The sequence below is a fragment of the Drosophila subobscura genome, chromosome O (genome assembly GCF_008121235.1).
Source record: "Drosophila subobscura isolate 14011-0131.10 chromosome O, UCBerk_Dsub_1.0, whole genome shotgun sequence".
In the NCBI taxonomy this organism is placed as follows: Eukaryota; Metazoa; Arthropoda; class Insecta; order Diptera; family Drosophilidae; genus Drosophila; species Drosophila subobscura.
Window position 1 is genome coordinate 29,562,414 of NC_048533.1, and position 11,180 is coordinate 29,573,593.

At 50.8% G+C, this 11,180-nt stretch overlaps 5 protein-coding genes across 7 annotated transcripts in view; 3 read left to right on the top strand and 2 right to left on the bottom strand.

The window, feature by feature from the left end:
• The window catches only part of LOC117897852 (ETS-like protein pointed), a 60,236-nt gene extending 59,385 nt beyond the window's left edge, over window positions 1–851 (top strand). For all 3 annotated transcript variants that reach the window (XM_034806922.1, XM_034806923.1, XM_034806924.1), the window contains 2 exons: window positions 24–181; window positions 247–851. In XM_034806922.1, the coding sequence (XP_034662813.1) occupies window positions 24–181; window positions 247–310 (222 nt within the window). In that variant the 3' untranslated portion in view covers window positions 311–851. The remainder of the gene's footprint in view (window positions 1–23; window positions 182–246) is intronic.
• A 657-nt stretch (window positions 852–1,508) lies between these two features.
• Window positions 1,509–3,503, top strand: LOC117897856 (glutamate dehydrogenase, mitochondrial). The gene is made up of 4 exons (XM_034806929.1): window positions 1,509–2,044; window positions 2,104–2,696; window positions 2,752–3,159; window positions 3,222–3,503. Exons 1-4 carry the CDS (start codon window positions 1,618–1,620, stop codon window positions 3,444–3,446), a joined length of 1,653 nt encoding a protein of 550 aa, XP_034662820.1. The 5' UTR covers window positions 1,509–1,617; the 3' UTR covers window positions 3,447–3,503.
• A 284-nt stretch (window positions 3,504–3,787) lies between these two features.
• Window positions 3,788–5,675, top strand: LOC117897857. The gene has a single exon (XM_034806930.1). It carries the CDS (start codon window positions 3,966–3,968, stop codon window positions 5,616–5,618), a length of 1,653 nt encoding a protein of 550 aa, XP_034662821.1. The 5' UTR covers window positions 3,788–3,965; the 3' UTR covers window positions 5,619–5,675.
• A 213-nt stretch (window positions 5,676–5,888) lies between these two features.
• On the bottom strand, window positions 5,889–7,816 carry LOC117897858 (high choriolytic enzyme 1). Its single transcript, XM_034806931.1, has 2 exons — window positions 6,306–7,816; window positions 5,889–6,250 (listed from the first exon to the last, which is right to left on the bottom strand). Exons 1-2 carry the CDS (start codon window positions 7,128–7,130, stop codon window positions 5,987–5,989), a joined length of 1,089 nt encoding a protein of 362 aa, XP_034662822.1. The 5' UTR covers window positions 7,131–7,816; the 3' UTR covers window positions 5,889–5,986.
• Window positions 7,817–8,004: 188 nt separating this feature from the next.
• Window positions 8,005–11,105, bottom strand: LOC117897854 (cell division cycle protein 16 homolog). Its single transcript, XM_034806925.1, has 6 exons — window positions 10,922–11,105; window positions 10,347–10,857; window positions 9,997–10,279; window positions 9,676–9,933; window positions 8,963–9,608; window positions 8,005–8,900 (listed from the first exon to the last, which is right to left on the bottom strand). Exons 1-6 carry the CDS (start codon window positions 11,015–11,017, stop codon window positions 8,535–8,537), a joined length of 2,160 nt encoding a protein of 719 aa, XP_034662816.1. The 5' UTR covers window positions 11,018–11,105; the 3' UTR covers window positions 8,005–8,534.
• Between the last annotated feature and the right edge of the window lie 75 nt (window positions 11,106–11,180).

The following is an 11,180-nucleotide window of genomic DNA, read 5'->3' on the forward strand; positions in this document are numbered from 1 at the left end:
TCTCTAATTGTCTCTCTGTTCAGGTGGCACGTCGCTGGGGTATACGCAAGAACAAGCCCAAGATGAACTACGAGAAGCTGAGTCGCGGCCTGAGGTACTACTACGACAAGAACATTATCCACAAGACGGCTGGCAAGCGCTATGTCTACCGCTTTGTCTGTGATCTCCAGAATCTAGTTGGGTAAGTCTCTGAGACTCGTTGGGAAATCCTCTACGAAACAGTGGCTAATGAATGTATTTTTATAGCCACACACCTGAGGAGCTGGTGGCCAAGTACGATCTGAAGATTGAGAAGAAGGATGTGGACTAGCAGGAGAGCAGCACGGAAGCTGCTTGAAAGAGGAATTGCAGCAGCAGCAGCAGCAGATGGGGCAGCCGTCGCAGAGGATTGAGAGTCAGAGCTGCTCCTCGCAGCGGCAGCAGCAACGGCAGCAGCAGCCACGGATTGTACTCAACACAAAACGGAACAGAAATATATTGTTTTAATCAGCGTGATGTTAGCTCTTAAGCAGCAGTACCAGCCACACAACCCACCAGCCACCTCCCCCCAAGAACTGCGATCTTGCGACGAGATTAAAGTGTTCCCCTGCCCCGGAAAGAGAACAGAACGGAAACCCAATCAATCCATCAACTTGTTAATTGTAATTATTGTGTAAAAATTAGACTTTTGAATTAATTTGAAATTAATTTAAAATATTTGTACTTTCATAAGGCTAAGATGTAAGTTCCCCTGCCCCGCCCACTCCTTCCGTAGCATCAGCAAAAAGGGAAGGAAACCCAGCTTCAATTTCGAGGAAATTCTGTGTGTGTGTATGTGTGTGTGTGTGCAATGCCATAAACAATATACAAAAGCAAAAACAAAAAGAAAAAGAAAAGCAATGTGTCCCCCAAAAAGTGATATTAGAGCGCAAAATATTCTCTATTTAAAATAATCATTTCTTAACCCTCCCCCCCACAAGGCAACATAACATTGCAGAATCAGAATCAGAATCAGAATCGTGCGAGCTTCAAGGTGTAAATATGGAAAGAAGAAAGATGATGTATGAGTAGGAGGCCCCCCCTAGTATTTATATGATAACTACCTAAGTTCCCCTGTATCCTCCCCGTATCTTGTGCGTGCTTCCGTGCGATCGCAAAAGTTTTAAACAAAAGCAGTTGATCCATTTATCTAAAGAACTCTTCTACATATATAGGAGTAGTATATCCCCCTAGGTTAGGCCCTACATTAAGTCTTAGCTCTTAGATGCTTAGCCACGTATTAAACGTAAACACACACAAACAAACATTATACAGATATATGTATATGTATGGCGCATGTGTATGTAGAGCAATTCTAAAATATTGTATTTATATACATTGTAATATTAAAGAACTAAAGTACGATAATACGATAATACGATAGACACACACACATTAAATAAAAGCAAAATGAAAAATCATCAAAAATCATTCCAACATAGTTATCCATGGAAAAGCATTCCCTCAAATATCTCTGTCTGAGTCGTTTCGCTTTGCAGCACAGAGTTTATATTCCAAAATTTCCACATTCCTTTGGAGTTCCGTAAAAGTTACATAATTAAAAGCCGAAAACTATTTTGCAACAAAAAATCAACCAAAATGCTACGCAATCTAACAATGGCGCTGCTCAAGCAGCGATCCCCGGCACAGGCACAGGCACAGGCCCAGGCCCAGGCCCATGCGCCGGTTCAGTCGCAGATACAGAGCCGCAGACACGAGCACAAGATGCCGGAGCATCTGAAGAAGGTGGCCAGCGACAAGGATCCCGAGTTCTCGGCCATGGTCCTATACTACTACCATCAGGCGGCCCAGGCCATGGAGTCGCAGCTGGTGAAGGAAATGGGCAAGTACTCGCACATGAAGCCCGAGGAGCGGCAGGCTCGCGTCTCTGCGATTCTCAATCTGATTGGCAGCGTTACCACCTCCGTGGAGGTGAGCTTTCCCATCATCAAGAGCGATGGCGCCTACGAGATAATCACCGGCTATCGGGCCCATCACATACGCAATCGTCTGCCCCTCAAAGGAGGTGAGTTCTGAAGATCTCTCTCATAGAAGATCCTGCATCTTTTCTGTTGCTTTGCTTAGGCATCCGCTATGCCATGGATGTGGACGAGAATGAGGTCAAGGCGTTGGCTGCCATTATGACCTTCAAGTGCGCCTGCGTCAGCCTGCCCTATGGCGGCTCCAAGGGCGGCGTTCGCATCGATCCCAAGAAGTACACCGTCGGGGAGCTGCAGACCATCACGCGTCGCTACACGATGGAGCTGCTCAAGCGGAACATGATCGGACCGGGCATCGATGTGCCGGCCCCAGATGTGAACACCAGTGGACGGGAGATGAGCTGGATTGTGGATCAGTACTCGAAGACCTTTGGCTACAAGGACATCAATGCAGCGGCCATTGTTACGGGCAAACCGGTGCACATCGGCGGCATCAATGGACGCAACTCGGCCACCGGGCGTGGCGTGTGGAAGGCTGGGGATCTGTTCCTGCAGGACAAGGACTGGATGGACTTGCTCAAGTGGAAGACGGGCTGGAAGGACAAGAAGGTCATTGTCCAGGGATTCGGCAATGTCGGCTCCTTTGCCGCCAAGTTTGTCCACGAAGCGGGAGCCAAGCTTATTGGCGTCAAGGAACTCGATTGCCAGCTCTTCAACAAGGATGGCATCGACATCAATGTAAGTCCATTGACAGGCAGGTGAAAGATTGCTTTTTATGAGTATTTCTATGCAGGATTTGATTGCCTACAAGGAGGAAAAGAAGTCCATCAAGGGCTACTCCAAGGCCCAAGAGGCCAAGGGAGATCTGTTGGAGGCCGAATGCGATATCCTGATGCCCTGCGCCACTCAGAAGGTAATCACCAGCGAGAATGCCGGCAAGATTAAGGCCAAGCTGATCCTTGAGGGTGCCAATGGACCCACCACTCCCGCCGGCGAGAAGATCCTCATCGACAAGGGCGTCCTCCTGGTGCCCGATCTGTACTGCAATGCTGGCGGCGTCACCGTCTCGTACTTTGAGTATCTGAAGAACATCAATCACGTCTCCTACGGCAAGATGAACTCCAAGACCACGTCCCAGCTGATCCACGAGGTGATCAACTCCATCAATGAGTCCCTCAATCGCTGTCCCGATGCCGAATTTGTAAGTGAATCGAATGCAAGAGGGATTTCCCCTTTAACATCTTTTACTTTCCCAATCCCTAGCCCGAGATTGAGCCCAACAAACGCCTCATGCGCATACGCGACTGCACCAAGGAGGCCGAGATCGTGGATGCCGCTTTGCAGACAGTGATGGAGTCAGCCGCCGCTGGCATCAAGGCCACAGCCAACAAATTCGAGACTTGCAACGATCTGCGCAAGGCCGCCTACATTTATGCCGTCTTCAAGATCTTCAACGCCGTCGAGAGCTCCGGCATTTCCCAACAGTAGTCCCCCCATTTACCCTCATTGTTGTCCAAAATTTTGAATTTTCCTCTGCACAAAATGTTTCTGCCCAAAGTGGCAGTATTAAATATTAATATAACATAATTGGTTAACTAAGCACGAAAGAGATTTCCTTTATACCTTTGAGCTGTATACCTAAACTTAAGAAATTAATGAAAACGAAGGTAAAACTAAACCAGCGATGACTCACAAGACTTAATCACAGAACTAGCCCTTCGTTTATCCCATTTTTTTGGCATTTACTGCTTCGATCTTTCATTCAAAAACTGATTAATGTTTTCCATATAAGCAGTGCTCCTGGCATTAAAGGTCACCCTCATTTAGTCAGTTAACATTTTGGGTTTGTTCAAAACTATTCGGAAATTCCTAGCATTCACAAGGGCCACAGAACCCGCCCACAAAACTGGCAAAACTTTATTCCTGTTTACACTCCACATCTGCAAAGAACGATTTAATCGATAGTTTTATTATTAGTTTTGGGTTTGAGGTGGAGAAATTAACAGAATGGACGATATACAGCCGTTCAACAAGACGGAGTTCCTGGAGGGCTACCTGGTGAAGCACAAGGAGCTGGGGAAGCGCCAGCGCGAGTACAAGAAGATACTCTCGGGCAAGTTGAAGTCGCGCAAGGAGACGATCATCGAGGCGAGCTACGAGAATGCCATCGACCAGCTGGAGGACGAGAAGAACGATCTGAGGGCCCAGATCTGGGTGGCCAGCGGTACGACGCACCAGAAGAACAACCAGCGGTACTTGGAGCTGATACGCTGCCATGTGGACTGCCAGGAGAACCTGGCCCTGGACCTAGGCACCCTCAAGACGTCCATCACGAACATGGAGCGTGAGATCAGTCGCGTGAACAAGGAGATCTACAACCTGAACCGCCTCACGGTTCCCGACCAGCAGCACCAGGCCCATGTGGGGCGAGTGCGCAAGAAGATGACGATTCTGGAGAACTCGCTGGAGGTGGGAGTGCGCCAGGAGTGCGGCTTCACGGCGGCCAATGCGGAGCTGCGAGAGCAGCTCATCCGCATCCTCAACCACCGCACCTTCTTCAACGATTCCTACACGAAGATGGTGCAGAAGCTGAACAGCGACAAGAAGTATCTGATAGATCTCATCGAGTACGCGCTGAACACCTTCGATGGGTGCATCGATGTCTACGAGAAGATCGACAACATCGCCAAGCGGGAGGCCAAGGAGCGGGAGGTGCGACGCGTCGAGATGCAGGGCATCATGCGGCGGGTGGCCGCCGATGGGGACAACACCGCCTTCCTCGAGTGCAAGGCCAAGCCCCGCGAGCTGGCGGATCTGCAGCCCAAGGAGTACCGGCGGCGGGACGAGTTCCGGCGGCTGCACAACAAGAAGATCAACCTGTACAACTCGGTGCTGCAGAAGATCCTCGACTACACGGACTCCAACAACGTGGAGGAGGTGATCGAGAAGTTCCAGCAGCAGGAGAGTCTCTACTACTCCTTCTTCAACTACGCCAACGAGATGTCCTACCACATCACGCTGCTGAACAACTCGGTGAACCGCCTCTTCGAGGACATCGTCGCTCTCAAGCGGGACAACTCCAACACACTGCAGGAGCAGCTCGAGCAGATCGCCAGCCTCGAGGGGCAGGTCGCCCGCAAGCAGAACTCCAACATGCAGCTGCAAAAGGCCCGCGAGAGCAACGACGTGCGTCTTGAGAACCTTCTTCAAGGCCTCGAGACTGTCTGCGAGATGTGCTCCATCGATGCCTCACCCCTGGCCCTGCTCCTGGGCGACCACACCCACGTGAATCTCGTCAACTTCAGTCGCTTCTGCAAGCTGCTCGAGGTGCGCGTCCAGGAGATCACCGCCAGCGTCTACGTGATGGAGCGCCAGGAAGAGGGCCGCATGGACTATGTGGTCAAGCAGATCGAGAAGATCTGCGAGCTGCCCACCGATCTCAACGACATTGTGCTCACCCAGCAGTGCCCGGAGTGCGCCGAGGGCGAGGCCTTCAACATGGACGACGGCGGCGATGGCGTCCTCATCCACACCGTCCCTGAGGCCAGGAAGAAGCTCTACGAGAAGGTCACCCAGCCGGAGATGCAGTATCGCCTGCACAGCATCAGCCAGTGCCGTCTGCCACGCTCCCGCCTGCTGGCCGCCAAGAGGAATATGTAGAGTCTCCTCCCTCTTCGCATCTGTTTGGTTTTCATTATAATACAACTTCCTGCCAGGATCTATAATCTCTTTTACTGATTTTGGATACTTCTTCATAGTTTTTGGAATGTAGATGGAAGAGTGGGTGGGTGCAAAACCATTTTAGGATCGATGGCGTCATGCAGAATGCCCCTCAAAAGTTTCAGTTGTTTCTTCAATTCTTGTCAACATTTTATTAAGTTATTTTAAGACTAAATATCAGCTAGAGACTAATAGATTCATAGATGCTTGTGGGTATGTGGGAGATGCATTAAATAGTTTCGTGCGTTGATGATTCGTTAGAGCTAGTAGATTCTGTTGGTTCATTGGATCTTGGATCATTTGTCCGACTACTGGGTGGATGCCTGCTTCTGTTCCTCCTCCTCTCCGAGACCCAAGCCGCTGATGAGGCCACCAAGGAAGCTGTCCACAATGGGATTGCCGCTGCCAGCAGCGGGAGCAGGTGCAAGAACGGCACCAGGAGCAGTGATGGGCGAGGCTGGGAAGGAGGGACCAGCGCCCACCGATCCACAGTCGTACATGCGGTTGAGCTTCTGTATGTCCAGGTCGGAGAAGCCATTGCGCTGGCCCATTTGGTCAGCGCCCTGGGATTGCTGTGGGCAGAAGGAAATGAAGGATTGCAGTCATATAAAGGAAGGAACCTCTTACCATCGGCACAATGGTGGGCTGTCCGTTGATGGAGAAGGCGTTCTTCGAGTAGTGCATCACACTGCCATAGTCGTAGGGCACGCCAAAGGCCTCGGTGCGGGCGGCCTTCTCGAAGTTGTTCATCGCCGACGACTGCACATTGCCGTACTGGATGGCCACGTAGCCATCGCGTTCCATGCGGTTCTGTTCGTGCAGGAAGCCCAGGGCGTGCATCAGCTCGTGCATGGCCGTGCCGGGGCGGCTGAGGCAGCCGGGGCTCTGGAGATTCACCTCCTGCTTGCCGCCGACGCGTCCCACGGAGGACCAGCAGCCGGAGCTGCCGCTCACAATGGAGATGTAGTCGCGCTGGGAGCTGCGCTGCACGAAGCGGATGCAGGTGCGGCGGTGGTATTCCGCGATGGCGTTCTCGATGGTGGCCCTGTCGCGGGCATTGAAGTTGCCGCGGATCTCGTAGGGCACCACGCCCTGGGGCCAGCGGGAGGACTGGGTGGGCAGGCCGTTCTTCATAATCAAATCCGACTGAGGCACGAGTATGTCGCCCTCCAGGTAGCTGCCCAGCTCCTCGGGATTCACCTCATCGGAGTCAGCACTGAAGTTGCCCACAAGAACGGCCGTCAGCTCCTGGTCTGGCATCCCGTACAGCGATGCGCCCAGGGGCGTCAAATCAATGATGTCCTTGCCCAGGACGGGTGCTGGCTCCTCTTCAATTCCATTTCCCGGCAGCTCCACCACCTCCGTGTCATCCTCATCGTCGTACGACACTGCCAGAGGCACCGCCTGGCAGATGGCCAGACCCAAAGCTAGCAGGAGAAACACTTTATTCATGGTTTCGGATTGGGTTTTGTTTTGGTTGTGTTTGCTGATTGGAAGGTGTCGTTGGACTGTGGTTGAGTGCTGCTTGGGATCGGGTTTATATATCCACCGATGGCCAGCATAATCTCACGGGCCCCCCAACTCTTTATCGGACGCGTCGGCCGGCGGCTTTCATATGCATAAACATGTTTTCCCCACAGACCTTCACGGGTCTCGTACTCCTCGTAGCCGTACTCCCAGTCGCAGCCATCGTCATCGTCTCTGGTTTTGTCACACGCTTTATGGCTGGCTATATGGCTCTGCAAATATTTGGGCCTGTGGTCGCTCCGCTCGGTTGTGTTCTCCTCCAGCTATTGCCATAAAGTGTATCAGTAGTTTGTTTGCATATCCAAAAGTTAAGTTTAACGACACTTAATTCGTGATTTTGTGCCGCCCCCAAACGATAACCGATAAGAGCATTATCTTATGGCACCAGCGACCTCTTGGCTTTATGGATGATATTCTTCCGTTCTGGAATATTTTGCCTGTGATTTAGAGTGGAACATTATAATAGTGAACTCTTAAATAATTCATTCTCAAGGAGGTCTTAACACGCGCTCGACTGCCACACGAATGGCATTGGAAGAGAGTTCTGGTCTATGAACGATAAGGGAAGACGCAAGATTGTAGTGCGTTCAGGTTTGGGATTTACCAATGGAACAAGATGGGAGTCTTTTCAGTTTATGAAATCAAAAAGCGTAAGGTGAAAAAGCTGATTTCCTTTTTGGAACCCACAAGATGTTATCTCTTTACATTTTTAAAAGGAAAAGCCTTCAAATAAAAGAGATTTCAATTTTTTGATTCACACACACTTAATGTAGGAGTTCTATTAGTTGTTAATTTAAAAATCTATTGAACAAGTTGCTTAAAAATCAAAAACTAATTGTGAAATCATTAGAAAGGGAAGTGCTTTTGCTTTTTCAATAGTCAAATGTATCGGAAAACCATCAATAAGTTCAACTTATTCACTTCTTAAATTACCACAAAACTAAGCTTCCTTTTTTACAAAATGTTGTTAAAATGATGATGTTTAACAATTAGAACTTGGAGAGGCGAGACCCCCGTTAATGGGCACTTTTATGACTATATTTTGAAATGAGACTTATTCGCACTCTTAAATACTAAACGACTAAATGGTATTCACAAATGTTGGCACAACGCATGACGGCGGCGTCGGCGACTTCAAATGGAACACGCGGGGGAAAAACATCACTGACTGGAGAAATCCCAAGCCTCTGCTGCTGCCACAGCCACTGCCTCATTAGAACGAACATCTGTGTGTGCCGTAGCCACGAAATTAAGTTCAAGTGCATGGAGCACACACGCACAAACGCAGCAGCAACGATCGTGGGGATGGGCTGACATTGATCTGGGTAATTAGGTATCGAAGCTCATTTCCACCACCATATTCGAGTCGGAATTGGAGTTGGCATACTCCTCCTCCTCGTCGAACTTCAGCTTCATGCCGTTGAATTTATCCGAATTGAGGACACGCCGACTGTTGGCCGTAATCTTCTTGGCGACATCGCGCAGGGCGGCGCTACATATCTGATCGATGGTGGTGGTATCATCCATCAGATCCTCAATGCAGGACTTCAGAATGGTGGAGGTGACAATGCAGTCGCGGTTGAGGGACAGACTTTTGTGGAAGGACTCAATGGCCGAGTCCAGATCGCCCAGAAGGGCATGGATGAAGCCAATGGAAGTGTACGTGGTGGCACTCTGCGGCTTCAGCAGGAGGGCCTAGAAAAGATCATAGATTACACAGATTAGAGCTGGAATAAATTCCTTGTGGAGGCACTTACATATTGGAAGTTGTAGAGGGCATCCTCGTACTTGTGAATCTTGCGCAAAGAGTGCCCCAAATTGATGAAGAGCGGCTCCCAGCGGGCGGATATCTCCTCGTTGTTGGCCTTCGCTCGCTGCTTCACAATGTCCACGGTGCACTGGAAGATGGTGGCTGCCCCACCGTACTCGTACTCGTATTTGATCAGACCCAGCTCGTGCAGCACATACACATCCAGGGGGGCAATGTTCATGGCCTGCATAAAGAACTTTTCGGCCAGCTCCAGGTTCTTGGTGAGGCCACACTCCACGCCGATGTAGAGGAGCGGCAGGTGGCAGCCGCGCATCAGTTGGGTGGCTTTGAAGTAGGCGGCCATCGCCTGCTCGTGCTCGTTCTCGTTGGCAAAGGAGTGGCCGTACGCCAGCCATGCCGGTCCGTACAGCCGATCCAGAGCGGTGGCTTTCGACAAATAGCGACGCGCTGGATCGCTCTTGCCTATCATGTCGTAATAGCAGCCCACAGCGTACCAGGAGATGGCCTTGTCCGGATAGCGATCCACCAGCTTGTGGGCCACATAGAACAGGCGATTAAAGTCCCCATTCTCCACCAGGCAGGCGATCTGTATGGTCAACGCATTGTTGTGGAAGGGATCGATCTTGAGGAGGCTACACGAGATACATTATCGGATTTGGATTAGTGTGTCAATGGATGATATTTAGCACTCGCACTCACTCATTCAGGATCTTCACGCATTGCTTGTAGTCGCAGTCGTAGAAGCACTTTTCCGCCTCGGCGGCCATCAAGTCTGTGCTGCGCTGCACGCGAGTTAGGCACTCGCCCAGTGGAACCAAAGTGTCTGTCTCGTGGTCCCGCGAGCGTCGGCGACTGGAGGCATCGAAAATGGAGCGATGTGTGGCATCAATGAGGGAAGAGGCGCGCGAGAGGCTCGTCTGCAGGGAGAACGAAGGGGCCTTCAGGTCTTCCAGAACTCTAACAATGGGAAAATAAATTTTACAAAGTGCTGGGAAAGCCGGGCATCTGCCTGAGACTCACTTTTGTGCTGGCGACACGAACTGGCTCGGTGTCAGGGGCACCTTCAAGGCGCTAACCTTCGGCATCTGCGACTCTGAGGAGCAGGTCTGCTGCACGCGTGCCGTGAACTCCTTGATAAACTTGAGCACATCCGGATTGACAATGGGCGATATCTCCTCGCCATTTCGTGCAGATATCAGCTCGTAGTACTTTTTCAGGCGCGATTCGTACAATTTCAGGATGAATTTGGCATCCGCTTCGCTGGATTGTTGGGCCAGCGGCAGGTGGTGCATCAGCTCGAACTCTGGAGAGAACCAAATGGTACCAAATACAGAGCTACTGCCTGCAGTCGTACTTCTGCTACTACTCACCCTCCCAGGCCATCAGCATTTCATGCTGCACGAGAGCTTCCAGTGCCTCAAAGCAGTATATGGATTTGTGCAGCGCCTGCACATAGAAGTCCATGGCTGTGCCCCTGTTGTCTAGCGCCTCGTACACTTTGCCCTTCACCAGGAAGATGGAGGCCAACAGCTCGTTGCGGCTGTTCTCCTCGCCGCCAAAGACGCTGTTGCTCTCGAGGTAGCAGCCGCTGCCGGGATCCACGGGCTGATTAATCACCGAGGTGGTCATCATCTCCACCTCCACAGCTTGGATCATGGCATCCGCCTCGTTGTATTCCTTGGCCGCGTACAGGCTCTCCAGCAGCAGGTTGAAGCACGGCAGGCTGTTCTTCTCCAGTTTGTGGTGGCGGATGGTGTGGGCCGCGCGATGGAACTCTCCCAGCAGATACATGCACTGCGCCTGGTAGTACACATCGCGGGGCTCCTGGCCGCTCAGCACGGCAACTTTTTCGGCCCAAAATAAGGCGGTTCCATAGCGACGCTACAATATAAAATGGTCAGAATTTACACTTTTCTTTGCCGGCGTCTTTGCGACGGGCATTTACCATCTCAATGAACTGCTTGACCAGCCTGCGGTAGATGGAAAGGTCAATGTGGTCGTTGGACGTGTCCGCGGTGCTGGCTTCATTCTCCCCAGGCATTTTGTTCACTTAAAATGGGAAGTTTTTCCGCCAAAATTAAATTGTAAATTTTTGTTATTTGCGAAATGCCAGCAACAAAAGTGATTGATCTGGCAGCGCTTTACGAAACAGCTGTTTGTCAGTCGCACCAGACTGTACGAAAATCAAGAAAAGTTTTTTACCG

What these genes read in the sequence shown, in the direction of transcription:
- LOC117897856 (XM_034806929.1), top strand. Translation starts at nt 1,618, where the DNA reads ATGCTACGCAATCTAACAATGGCGCTGCTCAAGCAGCGATCCCCGGCA. An exon ending in TCGTCTGCCCCTCAAAGGAG is followed by an intron (nt 2,045 to 2,103) that starts GTGAGTTCTGAA and finishes TGCTTTGCTTAG; the next exon opens with GCATCCGCTATGCCATGGAT. An exon ending in AGGATGGCATCGACATCAAT is followed by an intron (nt 2,697 to 2,751) that starts GTAAGTCCATTG and finishes ATTTCTATGCAG; the next exon opens with GATTTGATTGCCTACAAGGA.
- LOC117897857 (XM_034806930.1), top strand. Translation starts at nt 3,966, where the DNA reads ATGGACGATATACAGCCGTTCAACAAGACGGAGTTCCTGGAGGGCTAC.
- LOC117897858 (XM_034806931.1), bottom strand. Translation starts at nt 7,130, where the DNA reads ATGAATAAAGTGTTTCTCCTGCTAGCTTTGGGTCTGGCCATCTGCCAG. An exon ending in AGCCCACCATTGTGCCGATG is followed by an intron (nt 6,251 to 6,305) that starts GTAAGAGGTTCC and finishes TTCTGCCCACAG; the next exon opens with CAATCCCAGGGCGCTGACCA.
- LOC117897854 (XM_034806925.1), bottom strand. Translation starts at nt 11,017, where the DNA reads ATGCCTGGGGAGAATGAAGCCAGCACCGCGGACACGTCCAACGACCAC. An exon ending in TCAAGCAGTTCATTGAGATG is followed by an intron (nt 10,858 to 10,921) that starts GTAAATGCCCGT and finishes TTTATATTGTAG; the next exon opens with CGTCGCTATGGAACCGCCTT. An exon ending in TTCGTGTCGCCAGCACAAAA is followed by an intron (nt 9,934 to 9,996) that starts GTGAGTCTCAGG and finishes TCCCATTGTTAG; the next exon opens with AGTTCTGGAAGACCTGAAGG.